The following is a 22,338-nucleotide window of genomic DNA, read 5'->3' on the forward strand; positions in this document are numbered from 1 at the left end:
AGCAGTGTCCAGAGGTGGATCTCTTAGGGGTGACTCTATCACAAAGGTTCCAACCTACTTACTTTGACTGGCTACTGGGAAGTGGTGGACACAGGAGGTAAGCCCTAGTCAAAGGATATGGATCTGAGCCAGGACAGAAGGACAAGGAAAATTATGGGGACACAAGAAGAAAAAGGAACCCCTGTCCCAGAGCCTGGCATTTGCTTAAGGCCATTCTCTCATTCCAGCTGTAAACCTAAAGTCTTCTAAGACTTACTAGAAGTTCAAGTGGCCCTGTAGTCTCACCAAAAAGAGAAAAGGGGAAAATTAAGTTTCTTAGCAACCCTGTGAGAGCCAAGGTTACATTTTAAGTTTTAATTACTATGCCTTAGATTTCCATGAAACAAAAATGCCTTTGATCTGCAAAGCCCCTTGCCCAAGGATAGATAGCTCTTGAAATGCTGGAGGCTGTTGTTGATGGGAAAGAGCAAGCCACATGTTTTTCATTCCCCTAAACAAGTTTGTTTGACCCATCTGCACCAAATGTGCTTGATCACATGTGTGGGAGGTTCAAAAGCAGAATATACGCTTGCCCCTGATTAGATGTAGGATGGAGGTATGTCAGGATGTATACTTGCCCCTGATTGAACCTGATGGGAAATGCAACGAATTATGGGTTTTCCTTCTTAAGCCCTTGCCATACTTGATTCTGGGCCATTTTCCAGGAACCTCGGTATGGCCCTGGCCAGAGCCCATCCACTTGGCCAGTATTTAGTTAAAGCTTGCTTCAAATTTGGCTTTAAACTGTGGTAGTGGTCTTATTCTCGATTGGTGGGATTAACACCCTTCCAGATGTATCTTGAGAGCCACTAAAACAGTATTTATGGCAACTGCTAAGACACTTTGTTGTGCATCTCTTGTAGGAAGCTCAGACCCACTCTTGGGTGTCTTATTCTCTGACGTAATCCTTTTGCCTAAAATCTGTGTAAAATGGCTTCTAATATGCTGAGACAATTCTGTGAGTTGCCCACAGCCAGGCCATGCATGCTCTAAAGTGTGCTTTGCTCTTTCTTTGCTTTTCTTTCTATTAGTAACAGACTTCAAGTCTATTTCTTACTGGTTTGCTTTGAAATTCACTTCTGAGTTGAAGCCAAGAGTATGAAGTCAAGACTACTGTGCCCGAGTTAACCGATTAAGAGAATGCCTCAGGATACTGACAGCAGAGCCATACTGTGCCGCCATTCCTCCCTACCAACCCTGACATCTCGGTGTCTCTATCCCAAAGCAACCTTCTTCCCTCTCTCCCAGTCTCCGGCTCTAATGCTTTGCGCATGCTCGGAGAGTGCTCTACCGCTGAACTACATCCCTAGCTCAACTTTCTTAAACAAAATGGGAAAAAGTAGCTTTGTAAATAATAAGCACTCAGCTGATAGATGTCTCAGGTCTCGGCTTTAGCAATCTTGCTTTGATGACTTCAGGGAATTCTCCCATATTCAAACTACTCTCCGCCTTTCCACCCCCAAATCCTAACCCTGCCTCCCCTCACCCTCATTTCCTCCCTGCTCACCCTTGGCAAACTAGCAAGGGGGAAAAAAAAACTAGCCGCATTCCCATTAATTACTTGGGGCCCCTTGGCTGCCTTAGCCTGAAGATTGGCGGAGTGGGGGGTGGTGGAGGTAGGGGGCGCGAGGTGGGGCGGGACCTTGAGCATGGCTGACGGCCCGCCGAACTGCCCTCCCTGGGACCTCGGCCGCTCGCAGCATTGTGGGAGTTGTAGTTCTTACAGGTCTGAGTTTCCAGATCGGATGAAGTCTCTGGACTCACTTTCCCGTGCTCCTGTGCCGCGGACTTAGATGGGGCAGGTCCTTGGGAGGGCAAGAGAGTGCATGGGAGCTTAAGTTATAAAATGTGGACCCGAGTCCCGCGCGTCCGTGGAACTCTTGCTGTTGCGGCCTCCCCTCCACCTGCTTTGAAGTGCAAGTCTCAGGTCTTCGCTGCTGCCCTGGCTGAGCCTGCAGCGAGAGCGGCCGGCGTCGGCTGGGCTTAAACTAACCAGGCAGTCTTTCTGCTCCCTCCGCTTTCTCTCCACCAGGCTCCCGCCCCTCGGGCCTGAGTGTCGCCGGGTCGCCCCTCCAGAGCCGCGTGTTCTGAGGGCTGGATGTACGTACGTGCCCTCCAGTCCCTGCGAACTTCAGGGAAGCTGCTGAGCCCCGGCGCCTGCTGAACCCTCAGCTTCCAGAGCCTCCAGCATGCGCGTGTGGGCCCCCGTGGGCGTCCTGGCCTCGTTGGCTTACTGCTTCCACCAGCGGCGGGTGGCCCTGGCCGAGCATCGGGCTCCTGGTGGCCAGCGTCCGGTGGACCGCAGCCTACTGGAGCTGAAAATGGTGCAGGTTGTGTTTCGACACGGGGCGCGGAGTCCGCTCAAGCCGCTCCCGCTGGAGGAGCAGGTGAGAGGTGGTCCACGTAGGTGCTGTGGGGACACACCTTAGGGTTCGCCCTGGCGCAGAGGGGCTCTCGGGCTGTGGCCTGGATCCCTCATCCCCCCTCCACCTTCCTGGCTAGGGCAGCTCCCCCAAACTTTCAGTTTCTAGGTGTAGAGTAACTTTTTAAAGATGCATAGGAATCGCCCAGGGCATCTTGTTTTAAATGCAGATTCTAATTCAGTGTACGTGGAGTTGGGTTGCATTTAGCAGTTCTGTGTTTTGGTGAACTTGAGTTCAAGGATGCAGTGGACTTTGTAAGTACCTGTTTCCGCTGGATGTTAGTTGCAGAGACCTTTGTACCAGGAGCCACCGTAAGTGCTATCAGAGTGCAGAACAGGCCGGTGCCTTTGGGACCAGATCTTAATCCAGATTTTCTCAGGGCTTGCTGGAGACCATTTGGTATCTCATGAAGTCTTACTGTTGTTGAGGACTGTATCTTGGGGTTCTTTACGGTTTAGGTTTAGAAATCTGGAAGGGCTTTGTTTGGGTTTAGAAATATGGAAGCCAATAAAAAATAAATTGGCTAGCCTTGTGGCTGTAAGTCAGGATAATTGTGATTAAAGCACAAGTAAATTAGCTTTTTGTTTTAAAAATGATTGCCTGTCAGGTGAAAAAGAAGAGGGCACCAGAAGTCCCTAAGGCCCCAAATGTTGAATTTACCCGTGGACTGTGTTTGTTCAGTTGGATATATTCTTCATGATCATATCTGCCTCCCTGAAATGCTTATGAATGTTATCTTCATACCGTGCAACCCAAGATCCGGTCTTTAAAGAGGGTCACACATGAAAACATGGGGCCTCGGGGGACTTCTCACATAAAGACATTTTAGCAGGCACTTGATTACCAGGTCTCTAGTTAGCTTCTTTTCTGGCTGTACTGTTCTCTGGCTGGTACTGCAATCTTCTCTGTTTTTTTTTTTTTTTTTTTTTTTTTTGATCCCCAACCCCCTCCATGTAGGGTCTTTAGTTTTCTTATTATTTGCCCACATGCAGCTCATCTCTTTGTACCCCTATTCTTCTCTGTGTCTTCTTATCACAGAGTGTTAGAAAGAAAGATGGATGTTTTAGACAAAGTTATCAGTGACAGCAGAGAATAAAGTTTGTCTGTCTAGATCTGGCCCCAGTGTATACAAACAGTGCAAGTACCTATTTATATCAGCCTGCGCTGGTGGATTCTAGTATAGAAGTGGCTTCACTGACATGCTGGACAAGATGTTACCATTCTCTGTTGAGGGAACTGGGAGAAACAATCCCAATCAAATCACTGGAAAGATCCATTACATTACTCCAGCCTCATTTTGAATTGTAAAAAAAAAAAAAAAGATTGAAATCCTTTCAGGGATGTGTGGTGTGTGTACTGTTGGGTCCAGAGTCACTCAATAATGGGGCATAGACCACCCAAGTCTTTTAAACCAGAAGCAAACTTTATTCCAGAAAAATATCAAAGAAAGAAAAGAAAAGAACCTTGGAGCACAAAAGCTTATCAGCTTGTTGAGACCACAGCCAGAGTTTGGGATTCTGAAGCATGGTGAAGGGGGTGGGTTTCAAGCCCCCCTTTTATAGCAAAAGTAAGCACCAGGCATGGAGTGCATGCTAGGAGTCATGTAGAAACATCAGGCATGGGTGCATGTTAGGACTCACATAGAAATCTGTATTAACAGTTAACCCCTGGCTGTAGACAGAGGAGCTGCTGTAAAGCAGAGAGTCATTGTTAGCAGTTAACCTTTAGAAATGGTGACTGTCAGCTTTTAATTTTTTAGGTTTACAATTTTATATTTCTTTATTCCTGGACCCTTCGTGTACCAGTGAGTATTGATTGGAATCTTACACATTTATGGTGGAGATACTGAAAATCCTGGCTTCATTATCTTTTCTTTCTTCCTTTTTTTTTTTTTTTTTTCCTTGGTTTTTCGAGACAGGGTTTCTCTGTGTAGCTCTAGCTGTCCTGGAACTCGCTCTGTAGACTAGGCTGGCCTTGAACTCACAGATCCACCTGCCTCTGCCTCCCGAGTGCTGGGATTAAAGCTTTGCAGTCTGAGAAGAACTGTTGCTTTAACTTCCTACTGCATACCCTGCAGACTGTAGGCTGATACTTTAATTTTTTAAAAATGTGTGTGTGTGTGTGTGTGTGCGCGCGCGCGCGCGCGTGCGTGCGCGCTCGCTCGCGCCTGTCTGTCTGTCTGTCTGTCTATCTGAGAAGCCAGAAGAAGGCATCTGGCTGGGCAGTGGTGACACACACCTTTAATCCCAGCACTCGGGAGGCAGAGCCAGGCGGATCTCTGTGAGTTCAAGGCCAGCCTGGACTACAGAGTGAGTTCCAGGAAAGGCGCAAAGCTACACAGAGAAACCCTGTCTCAAAAAAAACCAAACCAAACAAACAAAAAAGAAGGCATCAGATCTCCTGAACTGGAGTTATAGGTGGTTATGAGCCACAGGATGCGGCTGCTGAGAACAGACTGCAGCCCTCAAAGCCAGCACTCCTGGCTGCTGGTTGTCTCTCCAGCCCTAGGTAGAAGCTTTAAACATGCCTGGTTTTCTTGGATAAGGTTCTGTGCTTAAAAACCCAGGGTGGAACCAACTCTGGGTATGAGTAAATGTCATCATCAGCCTCCTAGGACTTGATTCTGGGTCTCTTCTCTCAAGTTTTCTTTTCAATACCCACGGTTATTGATATTTCTAGCCCTTTTTATTCTGCTATTATTGTCAGAACAGACTACGTGTCAACAATTTTAAAACTAAAATTACCTTTGCCACGTTTTCTGATTTCAGACTATATAAACATGTTATTGTTGCAGCTTTCCCACAGACCCTTACAAAGTGGCATTGTGTAAAAGGAGATGTTTTACAGAATTGTTTTCCTATGGTTTGGATAACAGTTGTACTCTCCTGCCAAAAGATTGTGTTTTGGAAATAAAGTTATAGAACTTGTTGAACATATTTCTGACCTTGAAATTCACTTTCAAGCAAAAACCTCTTGACTCTGCTTTCAACTTTCCCCTGGCTTCTTCAGGACAGTGACAAGGTGACCCCCGACTGGGAGATGTATCAACGTTTATAACATGAAGATCAGCCTCCCCCAGTTCCTTGTTAAGTTCTTGTTTGTCTTTCAATGTAGATGAGCTGGGAAGCATGTTGTGTTGTTAATTCCTGCCTAAGGCTCAACTGGGAGACATATTTATGAAAGATGTGCCAGTTCATTCACTCCTCTGTGTTGATGAGTCTAAACCCTGGCAGGGTAGTGAATTCCACTGGGGTAGTATTCATGCCCAGGGGGCTGGAGCAATGGCTTAGAAGTTAGGAGCACTTACTGCTTTTGTAGAGGACTCTGGTTCAGTTCCCAGCACCTGTGTGGCTGTTCAAACTTGTATGTCCAGTTCCAGGGGTACCGCAGTACTCTGGGCTCCGTGGGCACGAGACACTCATGTGGTGCTCAGATATACATGCAGGCAAAACATTCATACACACACACAGTATGCATGCCTGGGTCTTCCTGCAGATCAGATTTAATTGGTGCAAGGTATCCAGGCATTGCAAAAACGTCACTTCTCTGGTGCTTTTTAGAATTATCTGGGCTGAAGAGCACTGAGAAGTGGAGACCCTGCACCCCATAAAAATCTAGATGCGATTTGCCTAGAATGAGGCTCGGGCATCAGCAACTTAAAAATTCCTTGTGATGCCTCAAATACAACCAAGGTTTAAATTGCTTTTTTTTCCTAAAATCTTCACCTGGAAGGTTTTGGTGTGTTTTTACGTACTTTTTTCTTTTACCTGGGCTGTGCCCTACCCATCCCACTGTGGAATTGCCTTCCTGGGGTATTATGCTGTGGTGGGATGTTTATGCTATGTTGAGGGAGAAACAGTCCCCCAGAACTCACTGCTGTGACTATTGGAAAGATGTCCGTTACATCCCGCTGTCCTCTTTTCAAGGCCCGTGGGAAGCATTTGTCTGTTAACGTTAGGGGTGGTGTCCCTCTCCTGAGCCCTTGTCTTGCTGGTGTCTTTGAACTTGTCTAGCTGTCTAGCGGCGCTCTAACAGCCAGACGGTTTAGGCAGCTCTCCCACCAGGAACATGCAGCTCTGCCCTGCGCGGCTTTAGTAGCCTTACCCCTGCGTTCCCTCTTGCCCCCACACTTGCTTGTTAGCACCTTTCCTACTTATTTGAATTCGTTAAATTAAAATTCTGCCATGATCTAATTTTTTTTAAGATTTTTTTTCTTTTAGTTTATGTGTATATGTGTGTTTGCCTTCGTGTGTGTCTGTGCACCACAGAGTACCCTGGTGCACAGACCACGGAGGCCAGAGAGCATTGAATTCCCTGGAACTGGAGTTATAGAAGGAGGTTGTAAGCCTCCGTGTAGATGCTGGGAGTTGAGTCCTTGACTTCTGGAAGATCAGTAAGTGCTCCTAACCACTGAACCATCTCTCCAGCCCCCTAGTTTTCTCTTTAAAGATGATGTGTATATATGACGTCTCGCCCCCGCCCCCCTCCCCTGAAATGGGCTCTCGCTCTGAAGCCCAGATTGGCCTGGAACTCACTATTGTGGCTCAGGCTGGCCTTGGACTCAGAGCAGTGTCGCCTTAGCCTCCTTTCACTATTGCCTGGTTTCAGTTCGTCTTTACCACTCAGAAACCGAACAGCAGAAATAAGGGTAAGTGTGGTGGGGGGCGGGCAGCGTGTATGAATGGATATGGCGTCCATGCATGAAAATCTGAATCACGTGCGTAGACTCAGTATGACCTGGACAGCAGGAATTGTTCCTGGGAAATGCCAAAGGTCCTCTGTTGATCAGTGTGCTCAGAGGTTACCTGGTGAGTCCGAGTGGCCCTGTGGACCTATATGTGTCAGGTTCTGTGCTCGACACTGGACTTAACCAGAAGAGAGGCTTAGTCTCAGCTCTAAAAGAATTTACATATGGTGAAGGAGAGAGATGAAACATCCAGATCTGACTCATGGGAATGTGCTGAGAGTCCCCGGAACACAAAGAAGGTAGCTAACCCTAACCTGACGCCAAGTGATCACAGCTTTTCCTGCTGTTCAGCGCTGTCTTAGTTTTGTCAGGATGTACCTGCACCCCGCCCCCAGTAGCCACACAAGCTCAAAACCAAAGCCGTATTCATCCTTATTCCTCCGCTTACCTCCCGGCCCCGCCCCCAGTGGAGCTTGTGTTTGCTCGCTTCCTCTATTGGATTGCCTTAGATGGAGTCTTGTAGGTCTCGCTGGCATGTTGGAACCAGCTCTTCTATGTCAGTTGTGATTGTGACATGCACTGTTGGCATTCATACTACTCTGTGGAGCCACGCTCCTTTCTCACCGCTGGTGGTGTGCCGAGAGGCTGGGGCATTGCAATTTTCAGCTGGGAAAACTGCAATTTTCCCTTTTCTGTACCGTTCTGAGATTCAGCTCCTACGAGTTCAGGTGTTTGCTTCTCTGCATACTCTGCAAATAGCATTCCTTTTGAAACTTCTTCTGACTCTGCAGCCAGAAGAGCTGCGTCGGCCTTTGACAGTGTTTGGCATCTTGGAGGACAGACAGACCTACTTCTGCAGTGTCATTATTATCTTCTCTGTGCATGGCTTGCTGCCTCTCAGCTGAAACCCAGGAAAGGCCAGGCCAGGTCAGGTTACCTGACGTTTGCTGTCTTCCGTGGGATCTGGGAGATCATCGGAACTGTTCATAGCATCCTGACGAGAAAACCAGTGGATGACTCAGTCTCTGTTCTCTGGAAGCCATCTACAGAACAGGACAGACCAGTAAAGGAGCTTGCCAGGTGCAATTTGATGAAGGTTTTTAAAGAGCCGGTGAAACTGCTGTGTAAGCCTAGGGCCATGGCCACAGCTTCTTGATTATGTGCTGTGATTGAGAGTTTGCTTCAAGGACTGGGACAGAAGGGAGTCAGAGGTTAGAGTGTTAGAGTGTGTAGTTGTGTTCACTTTGAGAGAATTAGTCGGTTGGGAAGAGGAGCCAGTGTATGAACTCGAGCATCGGTTCTCAGCCTGGGGGTCGACCGACCCCGTCACAGGAGTCGCCCAAGACCATTGGAAAACACAGATATTTACGTTATGATTCATAACAGTAGCAACATTAAAAAATAACTTTATAGTTGGGGTCCACACAACATGAGGAACCGTAAAGGGTCGCAGCATTAGGAAGCTTGAAGACCACTGCCCTAGAAGAACATCACATCTGACTCCTCAGGAGTAAGCATCTCATGGTTCGGTTGAGGTGTGAGACCTGTGATGCTTTGAAAAATCATCCAGCTGAGGCAGGAGCCAGATTATGAGGACTGAAGGAAGACGAGAAGGAACCAGAGGTGTCTGTAGATGGCAGCCACTACTTTCAAAAGCTAGAGAAGAGAACGGGAAATAGGCAATAGTAACATTGGGTGTTAAGCAGAGTCCTAGGTGTGGGTGTGGGGCATAGAAACTACACATCAATTCCTCAGAAATTGTTACTGACGTGGTAGTCACTGAGATCACGTTTAACTCATTCATTCACTTACCCACTCATTCATTCACTCACTTAGTAGCTACATTCCAAGCAGCCTGGCTACTTCTCCCTTTTAGTCGGATGCGCTCAGTGTGACAGCAGCACTGTTACTGTGAGTCTTAGGGTGTCACAAATGGGGCTTGAGCTAAGGACACCAGGGGTGATAAATTATGGTCCTTTCTTCCTTTAGTTAGAGGTGAGTCCAAGTTTCTTTCCTTCCTTTCCAAGGGGAGGTTGCAGGCTCAGTGTCAAATGACTCCAGTCATGTGTCCCAGAGGTCACGGGGTCTTAGGGCTGTGAGTTTTAAGAACTGTTATTTAACTATATGTCTCTCTCTCTCTCTCTCTCTCTCTCTCTCTCTCTCTCTCTCTCTCTCTCTCTTAATGGCCACAACAGGTGGAGTGGAGCCCCAAGCTTTTAGAGATCCCACCTCAAACTCGGTTTGATTACAGGGTCACCAATCTAGCTGGTGGCCCGAAGCCTCATTCTCCTTACGACTCCGAATACCACAAGACCACCTTGAAGGTAAGTGACAGTGAGGCCCACTGCAGAGCCCCAGGGAGGTTTCTCGGGACCGAGCTGAGCCGTCCAGTGTCCAACCTCTCTTCTCTTTCTCTGTGCTCCGCTTCAGGGTGGCGTGTTTGCCGGGCAGCTGACCAAGGTGGGCATGCAGCAGATGTTTGCCCTGGGAGAGAGACTGAGGAAGAATTACGTGGAAGACATTCCTTTCCTTTCACCTGTCTTCAATCCCCAAGAGGTCTTGTGAGTCATAGACAAGGGGGTGCTCATTTAAGGTCTCGAGCATGCGTAAACTGTCCTGACCCCCACTCTCATCCAGAGTGGTTTAGGGGACAGATTGCCACAGTGCAGTTACCCTTACGTCATAAGCTTCTGTGAACAGGTTAAGGTCACAGCCATGGCCTTCAGGTCCCTGGGGGCAGCCAGTCTATAGAGAGGAAAGGCTTCCTTCCCGTGGTGTCCCATGCGTGGTTTCTGCCTGCTCCCTTCCCAGCTGTTCTGCGTTCCCGTATGAGCATCTCTGCCTCTGCATGTTCGTTTCCCCCCAGTGTTCGCTCCACCAACATGTTTCGGAATCTGGAATCTACTCGGTGCTTGCTGGCTGGGCTTTTCCAACATCAGAAAGGTTTGTGTTTGGGTCTGAAAGTCACCGCTGTGCCAGAGGAGCTCTTCCTTCTCATGTCCCATGCCCTTGCTCTTCATGCCTTTTCTCGTGGTCCCTCCTGCACGCGTGACTTCTAGTTGCTCATACGGCAGGGGGGTCCTTCACCGTCCATCCATTGGTTGCCCTTGCCAACCTGACCTCCCCTGGGAGCAGGAACTGGGTGTACCTCCTCCTCCTGACTCCCCGGGCTTCCACACAAGCTGTAGAGGTAACTCTGTCCAGTCTTGTGAGCAGCAGTGGGCCATCACTGAGAAAGAGGGCCAGGGGCACACTCAGCTGGGACTAAAGACGCTGTCGTTGCTCTGATCTTAGTGATAACCCTCTGCCCAGCCAAGGTTCCGTCAGCCGTGTTCCACTAAGCCTTTCTTAGTTGAGAAAGTCATTGAGTTTGAGTCTTACCGTATTGAGTCGGTGAAGATTACAGTCATCGAGTCCAAAACTCTTCACCCTCGAGGGCTGCGTGTCTTCTTCCTGGGTCCCATGTGAGGCCTGTGTTAGCCACTGTCACACTGCTGTGGCCAAACACCTGACAGAAACAACTCAAGGGAAGAAAGGTTTATTCTGGCTCACGATTTCAGAGCGGTGGGAGGCTGCCATGGACAGGAAGGGGAGTTGGTAGACGCAGGGCAGCAGGTGCATCCTGCAGAGGTTCCTCTGGGTCTCCATCTGTGGCTGCCCGGGTGTGAGGTGGTGAGTGTTCACATCGTGACAGGCCAGGACGCATGCTGAGGCAGAGGCAGGTGTAGCCTGCAGGGGCCTGCCTCCACAACCCCCCTCTGTCAACGCTCCACGTGTTCCCACTCTTCACCTCCTCTCTAGGGAACAAGTGTTCAAAACAGGAGCCTGTGATTCAAACCACAATTACAGAGTCAAACCCCAGCAGGGCCTTTGGCCACCAAATGAGGCTACGTCTTTGTCATTGGTAATTGATTCAAATCCACATGTAATCACCCTTCTGAATTCCAGATAATCATGACCTAACTGGTATGGTTGAACAGGTATTAGGATACTGATTGCAGCTACGTAGCAAAAAATTGTTGTTTTGTTGCTTCTAGAAGTATCTTAAATGGAAATAAAGTTTCCATCAAACTTTGAAGGACAGTAGGACCATCAGGCAGGAGGAGGTTGGCCTTACCCCACAACTGGTTTGGGGCTGCTCCTAACCTGCCTCAGGCCGGCTGCCTCACACACTGTGTGTCTAGCAAACGAAGCAAATAGGGCAGGCTGCCCCTTTGTGGGAGCCCTCGGGCTTGGAAATGGTCCACAAGGTCTGACCTTCTTAAGTTCCTCCCTTGCTCACCTCCAAAAAGGCAAATGGCCCCTTCCCAGAAACACCGTTGGTGTGACTCAGGAAGAAGCTTCCGTGGCACCTGTGGCCCCTTCTCCACAGGCAGGTTGCACACTGAGGGTGCCCCAGGTTCTAGCGAGGAGGGGACAGCGGCTTCGGGCGGCGACTCCCTGAATTAGTGGAAGCCTGGTAGGACTTCCCTCAGAGAAAATCTGTGCCTTTCTTAGTACCAGGAACTGCAGAAGCTGCCGCCACTCACGGAATAGTGCACCTGCAGACTGGCTCTGGAGTGAACCGCTGCAGAGTGCCCGAGCTGGCTTGGTGTGAAGCTGGAGGGCAGCAGGCTGTACGGGACGCTGGAGATTGTCCACCTGTCGTCACTTGTCAGTCATTCCTTGAATGTAGATTGAGTGTCTATTCAGCTGTAGTCCAGTGTCCTGCCGTCAGGAGCAGACGACAGAGGGACAGGGGTTTGTAGTGTTGTGTTAGAGGTTTCCGTCATGGTTGTTGTCAACACATAAAGCACTGTTCTGAGAACTTAGCGTGTATTGTGGGGCAGACACCATCGGCTCCTTTTACAGATACGAGAACTAATTAATGCAGAGATGCTGAGGAGCTTGCCCAGGAACCCAGATCTGGAGATGATGTAGGTGGGATTCAGACTCAACTGTCTGGCTTTAAAATCCACATCCATCACCTTCGCCAGCTGCTTCTCTGAGGATCTGCACATCTGGAACATCTAGGCAGGGTCTTTGATAGTTTTGTCTGGTCTCTGTTTTTCAATTTACTTATGTGTGTTTCTGTTTCATGCATGTGTGGAGACCAGAGGATAACTTGTAGAACTCCTTTCCATGCTGTGGGTTTGGAGGACTGAACTCGGGTTGTCAGGGTTGGTGACAAGTGCCTTTAACCACTGAGCATTCTCACAAATGGTGGGTGTGCATGTGTGTGTGTGTGTGTGTGCACACGTGTGTGTGAGAGACAGAGTCTCAGGTAGCCCAGGCTGGCCTCAAACTCAATATGTAGTGGAGGCTGGTCTTGGATAGCTGGTCCTTCTGCCTTTATTCCCCTTTACTTCTGCCTTTACTAGGGTGACAATTTTGCATCACCATGCCCAACCTTAATCTGTTCCTTTCCGAACATATCCTACAGGACCCCAGAATTCTTCAGAGGGACCCCAGGAACTACAAGAAATAAGGATGATGGGACATGTACATGGGCTTTGCTTTGGGCCCCCACCTTGTGGACACTTAACACATTTATTATGTTATATAGTAATGAGTGGGGGCCGGGGTGGAGGGGTGTTCTGTTGCTTTGAAAATCAGAATCTCTCTGCCTTAATCCACTATGGGTTCTGAGCTGAGCAGGTAATAGCCTTGTGATAGTCACTATATCGGCCTACGGAAGTGAATTTTGGGAAACGACAAACTAGTTCAATTCTGATGAGGTGAGCCAGCCATTCTGTATTAGAATGCCCACATGCTTGTCCTGGTTGTGCCTGGGGCAGGGAATCTTTGGAATGAGTCAGGGAAGCACCAGTCTGATCCAGGTCTGTGCCTGTTCTAGTCTGTGGCCCCAGGGGCAGGTGTATGCTAGACAGAACAAAGCTGCTACTTCATCCAGTGCTTGGAGGAAAACTAGGAGCAGACCCAGGGCGGGAACTGCCCATGAGAATGACCTTGGGATCTGCCGCTCAGGTCAGCTCTGTAGACAAGGAGAGACACAGAAGGCAGAAGTGGGGTCTTGGAAGAGTGATCTGAGGCCCCTACCACCTGTGTTACCTTCCTCCTTCCAGGATCTGTCATCATCCAAACGGATGAGGCGAGCTCTGAAGTCCTGTATCCCAACTACCAGAACTGCTGGAGCCTGAGAGAGAAGACCAGGTAGCGGGCTTTTCTAGTTCTTGCTGGCGTCTGCCAGTGCTCGGGCATTTCTAGGGTGCACCAAAACTGTATTCCAGAGCAGAAAGAATGGGGTTTCTACACAGATCTGAGTTATGCGTTAGTTTTGGTAAGATAGGTAGAAACATCAGAAGAATAGGATTTGGAAAATTTAGCCTTTTATTGTAGTCCTAATTCTTGCTAACTTACATTTACAAGTCATTTAACTTCTTAGATCCCTAATTTGCTCATCTGTAAAATGGAAATAATATTGCTAACCACACCAGCTGTTGTAAGGATTACATGGGATCGTAAATGCTAAACAAAATACATTTTGTAAATTACTGATCACTGCTGATCACTGTACAGTAGTAATACAAGAGCTTGTGGTTTTTGGCAGAGACCGGAAGAAGGCTGCCATTTTGCAGCCAGGGATCTCCAAGGATTTGGAAAAGGTGAAAGCAGGTGTGGGCATCAACAGTAGTGACGAAGTGGACTTCTTCGTTCTCCTGGACAATGTGGCTGCTGAGCAGGTGGGATAACTGTTTCCCCTGGGTCGTGAGTCTTTGGAGCTGTGGGAATGAGCTGGCTCCTAACTTAGAGCTAGCTGGAAGCCCTCTGGTCTGAGGCTGTGTAATAGGATTTGCAAATGGGATGGATGTGGGGATCGAAGGGCCACCAAGGAGGGATAGGAACAGTCAGATGACTCCTCACTCAGGACCCAGACAGTCAGTTCTAGATCAGTTTCTGAAAGTCTGTTTTCCACATTACCTGACCTGTATGTGTTTGGGAGAGTGGGGACTGGGTAGGGTTATGGTTATGAGAAAAGAATATGTTAACGAATATACATACCATTTTTTCTATGTGTATATATTCACCTGTGTGTGGAAACCAGAGGACAACTTCAGATGTCCTTCTGCAGGAGACATCCACCTTGGTTCTTGAGACAGTCTCTAACTGATCTGGAGCTTACCACGGATGCTAGGCTGTCTGCCCAGGAAACTCCAGGGATCCACCTGTCTCTATAGCCCAGGACTGGAATTGTAAACTTGTACCGCTACAGCCAGTCCAGGGGATCAAACTCAGGTCCTCAAGCGTGCATGGCAACCACCTTACCAAGTGATCTACCTTCCCAGCCCAAGCTTTGCCTTCTCTGAGACCCTGTCTAACTATGCAGTGTCTAAGAACTGCCTCCAGCTCTTTCTCTCTGAGTGCTGGGCTTACAGGTGTGCCCCGGCCATGCTCTATGAGTCAGTTTTACATTTAGCATTTCTTAGGGTTCAACACCTTTGGGATTCCTCTTTATTGTGTCACTTTTTAGGGAGCCTGTATGAGTATCAGCATATTTTAAAAATCTGAGCTAGGTGTGGTCCACATTCCTATAATCCCAGTATTTAAGATGCTGAGGCAGGAGGATCAAAAATTGGAAGCTAGCCTGGGCTACATAGTGAAATCCTGCAGAGAGAGAGAGAGAGAGAGAGAGAGAGAGAGAGAGAGAGAGAGAGAGAGAGAGAATTTATTTATGTTTAAGTCTCGGGCTGGGGCTGGTGACAGGGCTCAGTGGGTAGAGACGTTCACCTCCAAGCCAGACAACCTGCATTTGATTCCCAGAAACCACAGAACTGATGCTCACAAGCTGTCTCCAGGCTTTCATGTGCTCAGTGTGGCACTCCGTCACTCACACACACTTACATGCGCACACACGCACGTGCACGTGCACATACACAGTCAGTATCGGTCAGTGTAAAATTTTGAGAGGTCTGTAAAGTAATCTGGTTAATCCACTAGTCTGTTTTCCTCAAATTGATTTAGCCATAGAATCTTTTTATGTACTAAAAATATATTGTCCGTATTACATTTTATGAATGCATATAACATTTTATGTAATATGTACATTTATTAAAATGCATTGAGATAGCTATTACATTCCGTGCAATCATAGCATCACACAGTGGGAACCCTTCTGTGGATTGAAAGCCTGGATGCCCGAAGGCAGTGCCGGTCTTTTTCCTTCTCTTACAATGATGACGATGCCCCGGAGGCATCCCTCTGCCTGTGCTTATGTGTAGTAAATTTAAGGTTATATGGCAATGGTTCATAAAAAGTATTTATATGGCATCCAGTTTCTAAAATCATTTTAGGGAAAATAAAAATCAAATGAAAATTTTGAATTCCTTAACTTATATTTTGTTCTTTTTAAAAGTTAAAAATTATTGGCTTTTTAAAACTTGGAGTGTATGGCAGCCGTCATGACTATGAAGCGGTCTTTACAATACCGTGCCTATACCAGGCTGGAGAGATGGCCCAGTGGTTAAGAGCACCGGCTGCTTTTCCAGAGGACTTGGGTTCGATTCCCAATGACAGCCCACAACTGTCTGTAACTCCAGTTCCAGGGCATCTGCACCCTCACACAGACATATAGGCAGGCAAAACACCAATACACATAAAATAAAAATACATAAATCTTAAAAACAACCACAATTCTATGCCTGTAGATCTCGATTAATACAAAGTTTTAGAGGGCCGTGGGGACCTAGGCTCCCAGGAAGAAACGTGGAAGCTGACTGGTGGCCTTAGGAGGCAGGACGTGTTCTCCTGTAACACTGCGGGGACCCTTACAGGTGCACAGCCTCCTGAGCTGCCCGGCGCTGAAGAGGTTTGCCCAGATGATTGAGCAGAGGGCTGTGGACACAGCCTTGTACATGCTGCAGCAGGAAGACAGGTGAATGGCGACGGGAGGGCTCTCCTTAAGTCATACTTGGTCAGTGGCGGGCTGGAGTGTCATCAGGCCACCTCACCTGCCAGCTGGCATCCTCGTGTGAAGAGGTGAAAAGCCCCTCTCTGCTAGCCTACCCTCAGGCCTCTGCTCTTCCTTCTAAGCTGGGGCTGGTGACCTGGACCTCCACTGAGTCTCCCACTCTTTGGCTTCACCTTTCAGAAGGTTGAGTGGAGGCGCCATTGTGCTACACTCTGTTGACGGCAGCTCAGTTAACAAACAGTCCCCGTTCCCACCGGGTGGGAGGTATCGCTTATTCTTTGCTGCCTTCATAGGTAAAGGAGCTAGACAGAATCCACAAAGTCCTGTTCGATCCTTAGCACTGCTCGGGAGGGAGGACTGGGCAGAGAGAGCTAGCTACTTTTCCTGGGCTCATTTGGCAGGAGGCAGAGCTAGGACTTGGTCCCAGATCCTCTGACCCATTTGCTGTGTCTTCTTGGTACTTGGATTCTGTTCCGGAATGCCGACTGCTTTTTCTTTTTTCCTGGCTGAGAGCGTTCGGTTTGCCGTAAGGATAGGTGACTTGGAAGCGGTTAAGACAGAGGGAAGGGTAATCTGGGGCTGTGCTGGGGGAGGGGAACAGTTAACATTCCAAGAATCTGCAGGGTCTGTTGCATGAGAGAAGAGCCCCTGGTCACATTGGCTTGGAGTCAGCGTGCCCATCTGTGCAGTAGCCTTGGGCATCCAGAAGTTCTCCAGCCAAGCTGCTCAGCTGCCCCTCCGGGGCACACAGCAGCTTCCAAGTGTTGTTCGTGAAGTGGTCCCACCAGACCTCAACCGCCACTCACTGCCCTCCCTCCTGCCAGTCCACACATAAACACACTGGGTGGATACCTCAGGGTCCGTGGGCCATGCCGGCTCTATTGCAACTTCATCTGTACGCATCATGAAGCCGCCGTGGGGGATATGCACACAAATGGGCATGGGCATGTTCCAGTAAAACTTTATGAGAACGGGCAGGCAGCTTGTAATTTGGCTGCACCACGGCCTGCTTCCTTCAGACCCATCGTTCTTTCCATTTGTATCAGTTTCATAAAGCTGACGCTTTCTTCAAGGATAAATGGTACAGTGTTGCAATGCAGTCTGGCTTGTCTGGCCTTGTACCTGGCAGGTGCATGCCACATGCAGTATTGTTTGCCTCCCCCATGGATTCCTACCATCCCTTCAGTTACAGAGGTAGCCATTTCTAAACTAGATCTCCACCGATCATGTCGGCCGCCTCCTCTTTTGTGCGGTTGAGTGCTGGGACTCCCAAGAGTGGTAGGTTTACTTTTAGTTTTTAGAGCGCCTTCCTCCCCGCTCCAATAAAAAGTGTGAGGCACACTCACAGACCAGCCTTTTGTCACTTGCCAGCCTCTCTTTGCTTTGCTTGTGAGAGGGCAGGTGTTGCGTCACAGTTACCTGCGGTCATGGGATGACCCAGAGTGAAAGTGGCGGGGGCAGAGCTCTGAACTCGCAAAGTTAAAGGAGAGTCTTTCCTGTGATTCAGCTCCAGAAGGTAGAGCGCATGCAGGGACAGTTAGCAGGTGTCCTTCCAGGGGTCTTTCTGGACTTCTGAGTCTGGTTACCTCTGCTCTTCCCGGCTTTGCTTTTATTCCTCCACGCATACTTCCTTTTGTAAGTGCCTCCACCCCCTGGGCCCCGTCCCAGCCCAGGGCCTCATCCTTTAGAACTTCCAGCTCCCTGAGTGTCTCCAGCTCAGCAGCATTCATGGTAGATGTGCGTCCTGATGTTTTTATTGTTGGAAGGCTCTTTTTCACAGCGCACCCTCTAAGTTGATGCGAAGCTCTTTCTCCCCCACCCTTGCTGTGCCCCCCGCTTTACTTACCTTCTTCTCTGCCTCGTCTGGCTGTGCTCCTGAGGTCCTCAGAGGCAGAACTGATGCCTGTCCTGGGTGCCGAGTGCCTGCTGGGTGCTTGAATGTTACATCTCACAGGGAAGGCATCCAGATGGCCGTGGGCCCATTCCTACACCTCCTGGAGGGAAACCTGCTCAAAGCTGCGGACCCCACGACCCCATCCAGCAAGACCAGGTACCCGGCACAGTGACTGCTTATGCCAGGGAGAGCCGAGGGGCCTCTGGCTGCAGGGAGGGACTCCAGGGTATGGGTCAAGAACCAGGCTGTCAGTGGCCGCAAGGAAATGCTTCCCAGGCCGTGTGTTCCCAGGCAGGTGATGACGTTTTTTTACTTTTCCAGCTGTAGCTTCCCATGCGTGTTTTTACTTTAATGTCTCAAAGTTACTTTCCTTTTTTTAAAAAAAAAAAAAAAAACTAACTGGATACATTAATATCATACTGGCTAACTGGATACATTAATATCTCACTGGTTAATTTGATACATTAGTATCACACTGATTTGCTATTCTGGTAGTCCAAAACAATGGTGACTCAGTTCGAATCCTTTATTCAGTGTACAGAAGATGTGTTCAGTGTACATTTTAAAATATTGGAAAGGGCTCATGGGCCTCCATCCCCACTTTGCCAGAGCCTGGGACCCCAGGTCGGGACCCCAGATTTGGAGTGGCATGTGTCCTGGGCACCTGATGAGCAGACTGTGGTCTGCCAACAGTGCTGTAACCTGGAGACTTGTCCCGGGCCCCTCTCTGTCCTACCAAGGCAGAAACTGCATTGTAACTAGATGCCCCTTGGTGCTGAGGTGCTGCTGGGGCATGAAGAGAGGGGTGGGGTTGGGAGGGCAGGGCTAAAAGCCTGTGAGAGGTGCGGGGAGCCGAGTTCCTGCGGTGGAACAGGCCTGGAATTGGAGCAGGATTTCTAACAGTACCACGTCACCATGTCCCTCCCCGCCCTTCGCACACCTGCGGTGGCACCGCATACGTCGTGCCTTTTGCTGCCTTGCCGCTCTGCGCCTTCTATATGAGGAAGGGCCTGGTGCCAGTCTCCTAGGCGGAGAGCCAGTGAAGTCCTTGGCCATCCTGAAGAGGGACGTGCTGCCGTCACGCAGATACCATAAAATGGCTTATTGTATTACTGACTAAAACTGCTTGGGAAATGTGTTGAAGACCAATCAGCTTATATTCTTGGGAAGTTAATTAAAATTTCCAAATCTGCCAGGAGCAGGGGTTGCCCTACTATACGCATGTAGCCAAGAGTAGGTAGAGCGTCGGCCATGGGTGGCAGGACTCAAAGGAGGAAGAGAGGTAGAGAGGTAGGACCCGAGACACAGAGGACATTTGTTTCTCCTTCGAAACTCCCAGCGGGGAGGGGGGCAGGGAGGAGAGGGGAGGAGAGTTACTCCAGGGGTCCTTCTCCATGAGACGTGGGTAGGAGTAGGTCCTCACCTCCCTCTCCATGAGACGTGGGTAGGAGTAGGTCCTCACCTCTCTCTCCATGAGACGTGGGTAGGAGTAGGTCCTCACCTCTCTCTCCATGAGACGTGGGTAGGAGTAGGTCCTCACCTCCCTCTCCATGAGACGTGGGTAGGAGTAGGTCCTCACCTCTCTCTCCATGAGACGTGGGTAGGAGTAGGTCCTCACCTCTCTCTCCATGAGACGTGGGTAGGAGTAGGTCCTCACCTCCCTCTCCATGAGACGTGGGTAGGAGTAGGTCCTCACCGTCTGCTTCAGAGGCGTTTTTAAACCAGCTCAGCCGGCTGCTAGCTGCCCCTTGTTTCTGAGGCAGCTGCTGTTTTTCACTCAGAGGAGACAGGTAGCGTTCTGGCCTCCTGATCCCAAAGCAAGCCATTGTGGAGAGCCATTTTCTTCTTGCAGGAAGCTGTACCTGTATGCAACGCACGATGTAACCCTCATGCCTATCCTAATGGCCCTGGGGATTTTTGACCACAAATGGCCTCCGTTTGCTGCTGACCTGACCATGGAACTCTACCAGCATCGAGAATCTAAGGAGTGGTTTGTGCAGCTCTATTACCATGGGGAGGTAAGAGCTCCGAGGTGGGCATGGATGGTGGCTGAGCACCCACCCCCCTCACACGGGTCTAGTGTCAGGTGTCTCTTCTCGGGCCCGGTGGCGTCCCGAGTGGTAGCCTCAGCCTTCTGAATCCCTTAGAGCCTGGGGCAGTAGTTGGCCTGTGGTAGCAAGGTACAGCATGACCACATCTCAGGCCTGTTACAGATTCCTTCCAGGAACAGGGCTGCTCGCCAGCCTTCCCGAGTGTTTGCCAGGCACACTGTGATGCCAGGTACATCCTGACTGTGAGACCCAGTTTCGGAAGCCACTGAGGTGTCTTTATTGCCAGCATCTTGATGTCTTGGGCGACCCATGACTGTTGATGTCCAGGAGAGAGGCTGAGCACTCTCCGGGGATGGGACTGTTAGCTCTTCCAGCCCAGGATCAGAACTCAGCGAGGCTTTCCCAGTCTATCCAGCAGTCAGCACGCAGTGCTTTTTGTTCTGGAAACTGTTGGGGTAGTGGTGTCTTCCTGGCTGTTACATGTGTGCCCATGCATACTGCTTGGGTGAGGCTGCTGGGCCCCGTTGAAGACAGCAGAAGGATGGGTCCCCTGCAGACCTGCTGGGTTCGGTTTCTTCCACAGGAGCAAGTACCAAGGGGCTGCCCCGACAAGCTCTGTCCACTGGACAAGTTCCTGAACACCGTGTCACTTTATGCTGTGAGCCCAGAGAAATACCGCACGCTCTGCTCCCAAGCCCGAACAATGGAACTCGGAGAGTGACTCATTTACACAGACAGGTTGACTTTTAAATAAAGTGCCTTTATATAAAAGAGTGTCATGTTGAGATCAGAGGGGCTTGCTCTACTTTGTCACATGATTTCTTATTTTATGTGTCTAAATGTTTTGCCTGTAAGTAAGTCTGGTACCATTTGCATGCCTGGTGCCCCATGGAAGCCAGAAGAAGGTGTTGGATCTCCTGGAACTAGAGTTAGAGATGGTTGCTAACTGCCATATGGGTGGTGGGAACCAAACCCTGATCTTCTAGAAGAATAACCAGTGCTCTTAACTACTGAGCCATCTCTCCACCCTCATGACATGATTTCTAAGGTCAGAGCGTTGGTGTGAGCCTGGGGAAATGTGTTGCTTTGGGACTTCAAGCTTTTTTTTTTTTTTTGTCAACTTTACTTGGGCTCTATTCATGGTTATCAGAAAGGTGGCAATCAATGGCTTATAGTGCAGTGGGTTTTTTTTTGTGTGTGTTTGTTTGTTTTAGGATTTATTCATTTATATATACAGTAATCTATCTGCATGCCAGAAAAGGGCACCAGATCTCATTCTAGATGGCTGTGAGCCACCATGTGGTTGCTGGGAATTGAACTCGGGACCTCTAGAAGAGCAGCCAGTGCTCTTAACCTCTGAGCCATCTCTCCAGCCCTAGTGCATATGTTTCTTAAGCTATGACAGTGTATTATGTGGGGTGTTCTGAACATGGGAACAGACCTGCTCCTCCTGGTAGGGGCTCACAGACAAGCCAAGAAGCCTTCTGGGAAATTCTGTCTTGGTCTAAGTTGACATGGGATAGTAGAGTCAAGTTCAGCATTCATCAATACAATACAGAACGTAAACAGACGTAAGGACAGAAATCAGGCAATCATCTCAATAGACCCTGAAAAGCCTTCTGGCGAAGTCTATCGTTCCTTATGATTAAGGCCCTGAAGAAACTGGGAATGGAAGAACCGCCTCAGCATAGCACAGGCTGCATACGTCAGACCTGTAGTAAGTGAGGAGAAGCTGGAGTCAGAAGTAAGACAAATGCGTCCACTCTGTTTACCCAACGTGGTGCTTGAAGCCTCAGCTAGAGCCAAAAGGCACACAACCAGGACAGGAAGAAGCCAGATTATTCTATATGCAGACGACATGGTCCCGTACTTAGAAAACCTAAAGACTCACCAGAAAAACACTTAGCAAAGTAGGATAGAAAGTCAACATCCAGACATCTGCAGCCTTTTTATATAACAACAGGAAATCAGAAAAATAGTCTTGATCACAATAGCCCCCAAAATAAAAATCGTTTTAAAAGTAAGAAAACTAATCAAAGAAATGAAAGACCTTGTCCCGGCTAGATTTAATTGTCACCTTGGCAGAACTAAGTACCTGGGAAGGGGGAGTCTTGATGGAGGGATTGCCCAGGTCAGATAGGTCTGTTACAGGATTGTGGGGCATTGTCTTGCTTGCTGATGATGTGAGAAGGCCCAGACTACTGTGGGTAGTGCCATCCCTAAGACAGGGTCCTGGTTATGTAAGAAAGCTGGTTGAGCAGTAACATGGAGCAAGCCAGTAGGAAGCATCCTCCGTGGTTTCTGCTCGTGTCCCCACCTTCGCGACCCTCGGTGAT

The 22,338-nt window shown here is 49.0% G+C and overlaps 1 protein-coding gene across 1 annotated transcript; it reads left to right on the forward strand.

The window, feature by feature from the left end:
• The first annotated feature begins 1,820 nt into the window (after positions 1–1,820).
• Acp6 (acid phosphatase 6, lysophosphatidic) lies at positions 1,821–20,782 on the forward strand. Its single transcript, XM_059265928.1, has 10 exons — positions 1,821–2,426; positions 9,345–9,473; positions 9,580–9,710; positions 10,016–10,092; positions 13,215–13,302; positions 13,700–13,832; positions 15,921–16,021; positions 18,012–18,107; positions 19,804–19,969; positions 20,586–20,782. The coding sequence occupies exons 1-10, from the start codon at positions 2,229–2,231 to the stop codon at positions 20,721–20,723; spliced, it is 1,257 nt and encodes a 418-aa protein (XP_059121911.1). The 5' UTR covers positions 1,821–2,228; the 3' UTR covers positions 20,724–20,782.
• Positions 20,783–22,338: the final 1,556 nt, after the last annotated feature.

This window comes from Peromyscus eremicus, chromosome 6, assembly GCF_949786415.1.
Source record: "Peromyscus eremicus chromosome 6, PerEre_H2_v1, whole genome shotgun sequence".
NCBI classification, from domain to species: Eukaryota; Metazoa; Chordata; class Mammalia; order Rodentia; family Cricetidae; genus Peromyscus; species Peromyscus eremicus.

What these genes read in the sequence shown, in the direction of transcription:
- Acp6 (XM_059265928.1), top strand. Translation starts at nt 2,229, where the DNA reads ATGCGCGTGTGGGCCCCCGTGGGCGTCCTGGCCTCGTTGGCTTACTGC. An exon ending in TTCAATCCCCAAGAGGTCTT is followed by an intron (nt 9,711 to 10,015) that starts GTGAGTCATAGA and finishes GTTTCCCCCCAG; the next exon opens with TGTTCGCTCCACCAACATGT. An exon ending in GCTTTTCCAACATCAGAAAG is followed by an intron (nt 10,093 to 13,214) that starts GTTTGTGTTTGG and finishes TCCTCCTTCCAG; the next exon opens with GATCTGTCATCATCCAAACG.